This window comes from Amborella trichopoda, chromosome 11 (genome assembly GCF_054954075.1).
Source record: "Amborella trichopoda isolate Santa Cruz 75 chromosome 11, AtrichopodaSantaCruz75HAP2 v2.0, whole genome shotgun sequence".
NCBI lineage: Eukaryota > Viridiplantae > Streptophyta > Magnoliopsida > Amborellales > Amborellaceae > Amborella > Amborella trichopoda.
The window spans coordinates 784,626-795,745 of NC_142346.1; the positions used below are offsets into that span (position 1 = coordinate 784,626).

General features: G+C 39.6%; 2 protein-coding genes across 3 annotated transcripts; both read right to left on the reverse strand.

Annotated features, from left to right (window-relative positions):
• Positions 1 to 1,684: 1,684 nt before the first annotated feature.
• LOC110007865 (uncharacterized) lies at positions 1,685 to 4,811 on the reverse strand. Its single transcript, XM_020671716.2, has 2 exons — positions 4,089 to 4,811; positions 1,685 to 3,733 (listed from the first exon to the last, which is right to left on the reverse strand). The coding sequence occupies exons 1-2, from the start codon at positions 4,600 to 4,602 to the stop codon at positions 1,914 to 1,916; spliced, it is 2,334 nt and encodes a 777-aa protein (XP_020527375.2). The 5' UTR covers positions 4,603 to 4,811; the 3' UTR covers positions 1,685 to 1,913.
• Positions 4,812 to 7,110: 2,299 nt separating this feature from the next.
• Positions 7,111 to 10,771, reverse strand: LOC110007867 (uncharacterized). Of its 2 annotated transcripts, XR_002282156.2 has the most exons (3): positions 10,071 to 10,710; positions 7,891 to 9,802; positions 7,111 to 7,363 (listed from the first exon to the last, which is right to left on the reverse strand). XR_002282156.2 is itself a non-coding variant. In XM_020671730.2 (2 exons), exons 1-2 carry the CDS (start codon positions 10,588 to 10,590, stop codon positions 7,974 to 7,976), a joined length of 2,349 nt encoding a protein of 782 aa, XP_020527389.2. In that variant the 5' UTR covers positions 10,591 to 10,771; the 3' UTR covers positions 7,713 to 7,973. The 2 variants fall into 2 exon arrangements, 1 of the variants encoding a protein (XP_020527389.2); XM_020671730.2 differs by lacking the exon at positions 7,111 to 7,363 and having other exon boundaries at positions 7,713 to 9,802; positions 10,071 to 10,771.
• Between the last annotated feature and the right edge of the window lie 349 nt (positions 10,772 to 11,120).

Sequence of the window (11,120 nt, forward strand, 5' to 3'; positions counted from 1 at the left end):
GGTTGCCCAATGAGTTCATTGTCACCTTCGAATGCTGAAATCATCTCCCTTCTATTTGTCTTATTCTTCTACCCATCTTAGCCCCTTCTCCATAGAAAATAACATTTTGAAGAAATCGCTGACATTCTCTCAAACTGAAACCCAATTTGCCATTGGTCTGCATAATCCAATGCTTTTACTTTTTCCCCATTCAATGCAACTCATTCAAAAGTTTTACATTTTCCCATTTTCAAATCGTGGTCCATAAGAACGGTAGATTAGGATTCTGTAGCCGACCCTAAATAATGGGTAAATTATTTTAATATTGACGATAATCATCATCATCATTATCATTAATTTCTATTTCCCCTCTTGATCGGTAATAATCATTAAAAAGTTGAAGTAACAACCATTCATGAAACTTGATAGTCGATAGCCACAACAATTACATTTTCAAACTTTTGTTTCCAAAAAATGAACCATCCAACCTGAAACAGGCAATTCTGGTCAAAAACCATTTTTTTTGGCGAAAACTTGTCTCTTGTTATATAATGTTTTATTCACAGTCAAAACAAGCTCATCTATATTGAGTGCGATGTTGTTCTTTGAAGATTGAGCAATCTTGTTCACATGTTTTGATTGTTTAGTTAGTCTATTTTATGTTTTCTTAGCATCCAAACTTGCTTGTTGCAAACCCGACCTACACACTTGCATGAGCGCCTCTGCGCTGATGCAAGTGTGCCTCAGGTGCCCTTGCACCTATGCAAGGGGTGACATTTGTCACATACTCCACAACCTTCTCTTCAAAACTAAAACGTATTTCTCTATATATAATTAACTCTCTATTACTAATTCATTGCTACAAGAATAAAATTCCAAAAATAATCTACAATTTCAAAAGAAAATGTGTACAATGAGATCATTTGCTTTTCACATAAGGAGGTCACAATCACCATTGACCGTTAAAATTTGAAATTGCGTGATTCAGAATGTGTCACTGTTTAGGCACAAAGTTCAAAATAAAATTTCTTGAATGTTGTGACACATTTTCATCTAATGGATTTCACATCCAATGACTAAAAGTGATTGTGACCTCCTTGTACAAAAAAGAAATGGTCTTATAGTATATAATCTCATTTCAAAATGTATAGCTTTGAACAATTATATGAGATTCAGCCGGGGCGACTTAGAGTAGGTTGTACAACATTTTTTCAAAGTTCAATTATATTAACACGTCAAGTTTCAGTCATATGTCCGCTTCACAATTAGTCCTCATGCTTTTATTTTAATGTGGCCATGGTTTAAATCTCCACAGTTAGTCCTCATGATTGATAAAAGTAGTGCTCATACTATATATATATATATATATATATATATATATATATATATAAAACAAAATTTCTCTTTATTTTTTTTTTAAAAATGAGCTGAACTTGAGCGAATGACTCGCCCGACTAACTCGCTTCGGCCAATGCGCGAGTACTTTGGCCGAAATGATTTTTTGAACACTGGTTTTAAAAAAAAGAGACAATATCTTTAAAATAACCTACAATATTTTTCCCTGAAAAATACTACTGTGTCTTGGCAAATTGGAGCCCACAAAGGTAGACCCAGTGGAGAAGTTTGAAGTTTAGAATGAATCACATGCACTTTGATGCCAAGAATGAGTGATTTTGGACAAAAGAGTTTGTTTCCATGGTACACAGAGTGAAAATATGCATTGTGTATTTGCACAGTAGAAATTACGCACAGAAAACTTACAGCCTCAAGGGATGCCATAGTAGACACATACAGAGACAGAGAGAGAACATCCAACTTTGAGAAATCACATAGCAGAGAGAGGGAGAGAGAGAGAGAGAGCGCTTTCACAAAAAGATACTAACCCTGGCTTCAACATGATCTCTCCTTTCCTGATCCCCATAAGCTCTCTTGGCTTAGGCTTCTCTTCTACTCTCATGAATCACTGGACTGCTACTGACCTGTCTCCCCTCGTTCTTTCCATCAATCGAGAAAAATGAATGGCGTGCCTTCCTATTCATTGCCTCTCCAACATTCACATTGAACTTACTTATTATAGTCTTTATGACTGGCAATTTAGAGAAGACGCTCATATCGAGTTCAATTAACTGCTGGGCCACGAAACCCAACTGAGAATTCACATAGTCCCGAGCGGCTTCTTCCTCTTTGAAGGTGCGTAAACAGTCCATTAGACTTAAAACCAGTTTTAGCAAAAACTCGTCAAAGTGCATATATGGTGCCTTATTTAGAATCTGAAAGGCTAGAATGCAGAGCTTCGCCTTTTCGTAGAAGGCCTTAAAGAAGGGCATGTAACCTTCATTGGGCTCATGACAAAAATAATCTGCGACTCGAGTTGAAACCCAAATAAAAGGGATCCCCTCATTGTAACCTGTAATGCACCAGGAGGTGATCTCCCCAAACATCTCACATCGTACCTCTAGGTTCGAATTGGCTATTTGGAGTGGCCAAATCTCAGAGGTAATGTACAATTCGTAGGACTCAGAGTCTTCAATTGGTCGCATAGCTTCTCTCCGATCCAAAATCTCGAATCCCCTAAGTATTCGAGAGGGCCGTTTGGCCTCTCTATCTCCAGTTCGGGTCATGCTAAGTGCTTCTGACTCCGTTTTTTCTCCTATGTCCTGAGGATCCATGGGTGCCGTGTCGAGATTCCTCTCATGTGTGTCATTAGTTTCGATGGAACATTTCTCCTTACATCTGGGAGTAGTGGAGGAGGAGGAGGAGGAAGCCTCTGTCATGGATCTTTTGTGACTACTTTGGGGGCACTCCCCATGGTTCTTCTTGTTATAATCTTGGATCGAGTAGAAAGAACCGGACAATTTCCGGCCGTTCATCATGTTCATTTGCCTAAGCATTTCAAACTTGTTTACCTGATCCTTAAACTTCGCACTGATTGTTTCTATTGCCTGAAAATTAGAGAACCTTCGATCAAGCCCAACCAACTGATCAGCTATAAATGGCAGATGACACTTCACCGCCATCAGCGCTGCATTAAAGGGGCGGGAACCGTCCCATTCATCAAACAAAATGCCAACAAGATGATTTAAAAGTAAATCCATCTCCAATGCGGGGTCATTCTCTAGCTCTTGAAAAGTTTGAATACAAAGGAAGGCCTTATCTATGAATTGACTATAGAGAGGGAGGTACAATGTTTCATGCTTTACACAAAGGTAGTCAGCGATATCAGTTGAGACCCAAATTGCGTGGGACTCTTCAAGAAAGCCAGTTATACACCATGAACGAATTGGCCCAAAAGACTCACAATAGATCTGAATATTTGATTCAGGGCCATTAAAAGGAAGAACCATGCCTGAGATGAAGAGGTTTCCGGGCCTTGTGTCATCAAAGCAAACCATTTGTGCTGCTGCATTTATAATGGAAAATCTCATAAGCCTTCTTTGGGGTCGACCCAACTCATTTTCTCCAGATTGGGTTAGTCTGATCAGATCTCTCTCATGATCTATTGTCACTTTGATCACAATGTCTGAGTTGTTTGTTATCGCACGAGAGTGTGATCCTCCTCCCCCTACTTCTTCTCCTTCCTCCACTTCTCCCCCTCCTTCTGCTTGTGTCTCTTCTGGTCTTTCTTCTACTTCCTCTCCTCCTGCTCCTGCCTCTTCTTGGTTTCCTTGTGAATGTTGTCCTTCTCGAATGGTGAGGTCGGGATTCTCTATTGAACCAGGCTCTTGTTGATCAATGAATAAAGCCTCCATGTTTTCTGTATCAAGGGACAAATTACAGTGGACGAGGTTCTCTCCATCAGTGGGGAAAGAAACAGATATGGGATGGGATTTCTCTCCCAAACTAGAGAGAGTAAACCCCATTTGATTCTGGCTTCTTCTCTGATTTAGAGAGGGAAACCTCAACTGATTCACATTATATATATATATATATATATATATATAGAGAGAGAGAGAGAGAGAGAGAGAGGGAGAGAGAGAGAGAGAGAGAGAGAGAGAGAGAGAGAGAGAGAGAGAGAGAGAGAGAGAGAGAACAAGAAACTACAAGGAGTTTGGAATTATTTTCTTGACTGGAGCAGGAAACCATAACCAATTTGAATTTGGGTTTCATACCTGATAAAGAAGCCTCCATTTCATTGGAATTCAGAGGAATAATCTCCATTGGTACATGTTCCCTTTCTTGATCGATATGAGAAGATGACATGGCTCCAGAATTCACAATGGATGCTTGATTCTCTTCTTCATCGGAGGAAGAGTCTTGCACTTGCAGAGATGTTGCCAGTGGACTAGAGAGAGAAACTGCGATTGGGTTTTCCCTCTCTTCTGGAACATCCATGGATTCGTGTACTTCTTCTGATGAAGAGCACGAACCATGAACCAAACTCGTGATCTCTTCCAAACCAGATAGAGAACCCGGAGTTGTATCCAAATTATCTTGTGAACCAGCTGCAGGAATCATGGTGGGCACCAAATTCTCCATTGAAGCAACAGAAGTCGTCAAAAGATTTATTGAATCAGTAGAAGAAGCACTTCTTTTGGGCGTTCCTATGTCAGGAGAAGAGTCATCACCATTGCTGTGTGGGTTTGGAGGTCTTTCTCGTCTGAGGGCATTGGATGAGTCCTCCATGGATGGAACAGGGGCAATCAAGCACAATTACAGAGAAACCAAGAAAGAGAAGGGGAGATGGCAGAAAGAACAAGATTCTAGAGAGAGAGATGCAATGTTTAGTTAGAGAGAGAAATGGAGAAAAGCAGAGGGAGAGAGAGCAGGGGTTTGTGATTAATTTGAAAAGGAGGCGGGGTACAAGAAACAGCTGCTCTTCAAATAACGGTTTTAACGGTTACTTTGTTTGCTTTGTAATGATAACGACACAAGCAGAACAATGTTCTTGTAAAACAAAAAAAATAATTCTACTCAATGCGTATCTACTCCTTCCGGTAAAATCTTTCCTAGAATTAATTTTAGGAATCCAAATATGGTGATATAAGCTCTTCAACCCATAAATTAATCTTAATAAAAAATATTCTAATTGTACCCTCTACGTATTTGAAGAAATAATGTCTCGAAATTTAATAGAGGCAATCCCATTTTTAGATGATGAGATATAGAAAACTCAATTTTTTTTTTTTTTTTTTTTTTTTTTGAGGATATCTACCTCTTAAATCTTAAGGGGTTTCGAAATCTGAGATTGAAAAATTCTCCCAAGTAGGCCTTATGACCGAGGTAATTGAAATAAACCATGCTATATATGCCTATTGAGGGCCGTATACTATGAGACTGTGTAATTTTAATACAAGGAGCTCCTAATCATCCTTGGCCATGAGATATGAAATCTGACAGCTTAAAGTGTGTCACATAGTTCGAGATATTTTTTTTTGGACTTGTGCTTTGTCAATGACACACATCCAACCACCCGATTTCACATCTAACAGTGGATAATAATTGTGACTTCCTATTATAAAAAATAAATGGTCTTATTGCATATATTTCTTATTATTACTATTATTATAATTATTTTAACATGAATTATTCCGCAGAGTAATTTCCACATCCAAATCTAGCTAGTAAAGCATAACTAAAGTTTATTTATAATCAAATAAGCATTAGCACACTATCTTGCTTACATTTTTCATGGGACAAAAGTGGATTCTTTTTTAGATCATGGATATGATTCCACAATGGTTTTAATGTATGTGGGTACTAATTCTCTTTTACACCATTTGATTGCATTCGTGTAGGTCCTGGGGAGCCCCTCGCTTATAAAATTAGGAATTATAAATACGAGAATCTTACCCAAGATCATGTACATAGTTGGGTAGACACAAAATCAGAATACAATAAATATGAAAGGCACACCACGATGACATCTTAGGAGGCCATATCTCTCTCTATTGGAGACTCATCTCCTTCTTGGAGATCGCTTCTCATGACAACAATGGGTACTCTTAAAAGGTCAAGCATTTTCCTTGACTCCCTTAGATAGAGATTACTAGGGTTTCTTTCTTTCTCCCCAAGAAACACCTTTTCTTTTTTACTATAATATTGTCAATCTTTTGAGAAAAATATAGGTACGGTGATATTTCTATCGCCAAATCTAATATTTATAGTCTCCACTTCTATAATCACGTTATGTTGAGCTGCATCTATGAGTTGTAGTCCTTACAACATCATTCTTGAAGAAATCCTTGACATTCTTTCCTAACTGAGGCCCAATTTGTCATTGTCTCCAAAATCCAATGCTTTACTCTTTCCACGTTCCATGCAACTCATTCAAAGGTTTTATATTTTCCCTTTTTCCATACTCCCATAATGCTGATCTCAAACTATAATATCATCATCATTGTCGTTATTATTTGAATTTGTATTTCCCACAATAATGCCACTTGATTGTTAGTAGTCATTAAAACGTTGAGCTTACAACAATTCATGAAACTTGACAGCCGATAGTCACAACAATTTCAGACTTTTGTTTCCAAAAAATGAACCATCGCACCTGAAACAGCCAATTGCAGTAAAAAACCACATTGCTTCAACGAAAACTTGCAGCTCTTATTATAATTGTTTTAATGACAGTCAGAACAAGTTCATCTATATTGAATGGGATATTGTTCTTCTGAAGATTGAGCAGTCTTGTTCGCATGTTTTGATTCTGTTGTCCGTGTCATTCATGTTCTCTATGCATCCAATGCAACCTACTCACTGGCACGGGTGCCTCTGCGCTGATGCGAGCGTGCAAGTGTGCCTCGAGTGCCTATGCACCTAGGCAAGGTGTGACGTCTGTCATATACTACACTCCCTTCTCTTCCTTTTGTTCCATGAACACGAGGGTAGAAGTTGTTTTTTTATGTACACTTTACTCTCTCATACTAATTCTTTGCTACAGGACTAAAATCCCAAATTCCATTTTATGAGTAATACACTATGTCAAAATATATAGTTCTGAAAGATAGGGAAATATCTTTCAAATGACCTACACTACGTTTTCCATGAAAAATGTACAGTTTTGAAAGATGAAGAAATATCTTTGAAATAACCTGCAGTATCTTTCCATGAAAAATACTCTCTCTGCCTTAACACATTGGAACTCTAATGGAGAATTTGAAGCTGACAATGAATTACTTACACTTTCGGGCAAAGAATGAGTGATTTGTACAAAATAATTTGTATTCATAGTACATTGCATAGTAGATAGTGCACAGAGAGAAACTATACAACTTCAAGTAATCCCAGAGTATAAACGCTCACACATACATGTTGAGAGAGAGAGAGAGAGAGCCTGTGTTTGGCTTGCCAAGGGCCATAGCTACACTGGCCACACCACCCTCGCAACTTGTCAGCGTCTGCAGTGTTGGTAAGCGCCACAGAATGTGTAATGACCCGTGAATAACTGCATATCGATTCAATAACATCACATGATCTATCTTCCTCTCTCTAAATAACAGTATCTATATTCTGAATTATTACATGAACGAACTAACAAGGATTTCCTCTCTGTTTGTCAGAAAACATGAATTGATAAACACGGTTTCTTTCTCTCTCTCATAAAAATGAATTAGCAACATGCTCTCTCTCTCTGTCAGGGGTGGATTCTTTGGCCGAAGCAAAAGTAATTCAGAAGGATATTGTTCTGCAGTGGAATAATGAAGTCAAGTAGAGGTTTCTTATTGTTACAGACAAACAGTCTTGCAGAGATAGTTGAGTCCAATGTTTCATTCTTGCATATTTTCAGTAAATTATCTTCAAAAATAAATGCATTTCTGCTCACTTATATTTGCAGGTGAGACCTGGATAACAGGGATGACTCTTAGTCTCTAGTACTAATAATATCTCATATTTTGAAGCATATTAACCATGTCTGATCATGTGTATTTTAGAGGTGAGGCATGTTAGAGAGAGAGAGAGAGAGAGAGATACTTGAGCACAAGCGCTTTCACAAACAGATACTAACTCTGGCTTCAACATGATCCACTTCCATGCTCTCTTCTTTCCTAATCCCCTTACTGGACTTTGAGCTCACTTGACCTAGGCTTCTCTTCTACATGAATAGCTTGATTGCTGGTTCCTTCTCTCCCTTTGTTCTTTTCATGGATCGAGAAAAATGAACGACAAGCCTTCCTATTCGTTGCCTCTCCAATATTCACATTGAACTTATCTGTAATGGTCTTTATGACTGGCAATTTAGAGAAGAAGATCGTATCGAGTCCAATTAACTGCTTAGCCACGAAACCCAACTGAGAATTTACATAGTCTAGAGAAGCTTCTTCTTCTTTGAAGGTGCCCAAACGGTCCATTAGATCTGAAACCAGTTTTAGTAAAAACTCATCAAAATGCATGTATGCTGCGTTACTAAGAATCTGAAAGGCTAGAATACTGAGCATCGCCTTTTCGTATAAGGCCTTAAAGAAAGGCGAGTAGCCTTCATTGGGCTCGTCACAAAGGTAATCTGCAATTTTAGTTGAGACCCAAATAAAAGGGTACCCCTCATTGTAACCTGTAATGCACCAGGAGGTGATCTCCCCAAACATCTCACATCTTACCACTTGGTCCGAATTGGCTACATTGAACGGCCAAATCTCAGAGGTAATGTAGAATTCGTCAGACTCTGAGTCTTCAATTGGTTGCATGGCTTCTCTCCCATCCAAAATCTCGAATCCCCTAAGTGTTCGAAGGGGACGCTTAGCTTCACTATCTCCGGTTCGGGTCATGCTAACTGCTTCTGACTCCAATTTTTCTCCTATGTCCTGAGGATCCGTGAGTGCCCTGTCAAGATTCCTCTCATGTGTCTCAGTAGTTTCGAGGGAACTGTTCTCCTCACTACTGAGAGCAATGGAGGGGGACAAAGTCTCTGTCATGGATCTTTCGTGACTACTTTTCATGCACCCCCCATGGTTCGCCTCATTATAATCTTGGATCGAGTAGAAAGAACCGGACAATTTCCATCCATTCGCCGTGTTCATTTGCCTAAGCATTTCAAAATTCTTTACCTGATCCTTAAACTCTGTACTTATTGTTTCTATTACCTGAAAATCAGAGAACCTTTGATCAAGCCCAGCCAGCTGATCAGCTATAAATGGTAGATGATGCCTCACGATGATCACCGCTTCATCATGGCCAAAGCGACCAAGGCATTCATGCGACAAAGTGGCAAGACAATTTGAAAGTCTGTCCATCTCCAGTTCAGGGTCCTCTTCGAGCTCGTGAGTGGCTTGAATGCAGAGTAAGGCCTTATAATGGAAGAAATTATAGAGAGTCTGGTATTCTGTAGCAGCATTTACACAAAGGTAGTCAGCGATGTCTGTCGAGACCCAAATTTCCAGGGACCCTTCACGAAAGCCTGTTATACACCATGAACGAACTGGCCCGAAACACACACAGTAAAACCTAAAATTTAATTCGGCGCCATTAAAAGGAAGAACCACACCTGAGATGAAGAGGTTTCCAGAGCTTCTGTCATCAAAGAAAACCCTATGTGCTGCTGCATTTCTAATGGAAAAATTCACAAGCCTTCTATGGGCTCGACCCAACTCATTTTCGCCAAATCGGGTCAGTTCGACCAAATCTCTCTCATCATTTATTTTCACTATGTACTCGATGGCTGAGTCGTTTGTTGTTGCACGAGGGTGTGATTCTCCACCTGCTACTTCTCCTTCCTCCACTTCTCTCCCTCCTCTTACTTCTGCCACTTCTGGTCTTTCTTCTACTTCTCCGCCTCCTGCTTCTGCCTCTTCTGGTTTTTCTTGTGAATGTTGTCCTTCTTGATTAGTGAGGTCGGGATTCTCCATTGAACCGGGCCATTCTTGACCAGTGGATAAAGCCTCAATGTGTTCTGCATCAAGAAAGAAATGACAGTGGATGAGGCTTTCTCTCCTATCTTGGAGAAAGAAACAGATATGGGTTGGGATTTCATTCCCAAACCAGAGAGAGAAAACCTCATTTGATTCTGATTTCTTCTATGAATAAGAGAGAGAGAAACCTCTACTGATTTACATTGAGGAAGCATGATACATATATCGAGCAAGAATGTTTAAGGAGTTTGGAATTATTTTCTTGATTGGAATAGGAAGCCATAACCAATTTGAAGTCAGGTTTCATACCTGATAAAGGAGCCTCCATTTCATTTGAATTCAGGGGAGTAATCTCCTTTGGTACATGTTCCCTTTCTTGGTCCATGTGAGAAGACGACATGGCTCCAGAATTCACAATGGGTGCTTGTGTCTCTTCTTCACTGAAGCAAGTGTCTTCCACAGGCTGAGATGGCTCCAGTGAACTAGAGAAAGAAGCTGTGATTGGGTTTTCCCTCTCTTTTGAAACCTGCCTGGCTTCGTGTACTTCTTCTGATGCAGAGAGAGAACCATGAACGAGACTCGTGCTCTCCTCCAAACCAGATAAAGAACCCGGAGTTGTCTCCAAAGTCTCTCGTGAACCAGCAGCAGGAGTCATGATGGGCTCTAATTTCTCCATCAAAGCAACAGAAGTCGTCAACATATTTATTGAATCAGTCGAAGAAGCACTTCTTCTGGGCGTTCTTGTGTCAGGTGAAGATTCATTGCCACTGCTTTGCAGGTCTGCAAGTCTTTGCCTTTTGTTTCTCGGGGCATTGGATGAGTCCTCCATGGATGGAGCAGAGTTAAGCAACCGTAATTACAGAGAAACCATAGAGAGAGAGAGAGAGGGTGGGGTGTGTGATTATTTTGGGAAGAAGTCGGGGCAGAAGAAACAGCTGCTGACTCAGCTGCTGTTCAAATAACGGCTTTAACGATATATTGTCTTTCTTTTCACCAAATTCCCTTTACTTAGGATAGTAAAAAATCCTAAGTTACTACGAATAAGTTCTCAATGGCTTCCATGTGTGCAGCAAGAACTTTGAACTTCCGATTTCCAAAATCTGAAGTTCTCTATAGCCTCGAGCAAGCCCGCAGACCTGTTGGGGTCACGGAACTCGTGTGGGCTTGCTGGAGGCAAGACAGAACTTCAGATTTTTACACTACAAAGCCAGAGAATTTCACATTTTCATGATCTGAAGTATTTGTAAGCATTATAATCACATAAGAAAAGGTCCGAGTGTTTTATTACAAATAGGATAAACTTCAGATCTTCAAGATCCTATGTCGTGTTTTATTGCAAATAGGATAAACTTCAGATCT

What these genes read in the sequence shown, in the direction of transcription:
- LOC110007865 (XM_020671716.2), bottom strand. Translation starts at nt 4,602, where the DNA reads ATGGAGGACTCATCCAATGCCCTCAGACGAGAAAGACCTCCAAACCCA. An exon ending in AATGGAGGCTTCTTTATCAG is followed by an intron (nt 3,734 to 4,088) that starts GTATGAAACCCA and finishes CCCTTGATACAG; the next exon opens with AAAACATGGAGGCTTTATTC.
- LOC110007867 (XM_020671730.2), bottom strand. Translation starts at nt 10,590, where the DNA reads ATGGAGGACTCATCCAATGCCCCGAGAAACAAAAGGCAAAGACTTGCA. An exon ending in AATGGAGGCTCCTTTATCAG is followed by an intron (nt 9,803 to 10,070) that starts GTATGAAACCTG and finishes TTCTTGATGCAG; the next exon opens with AACACATTGAGGCTTTATCC.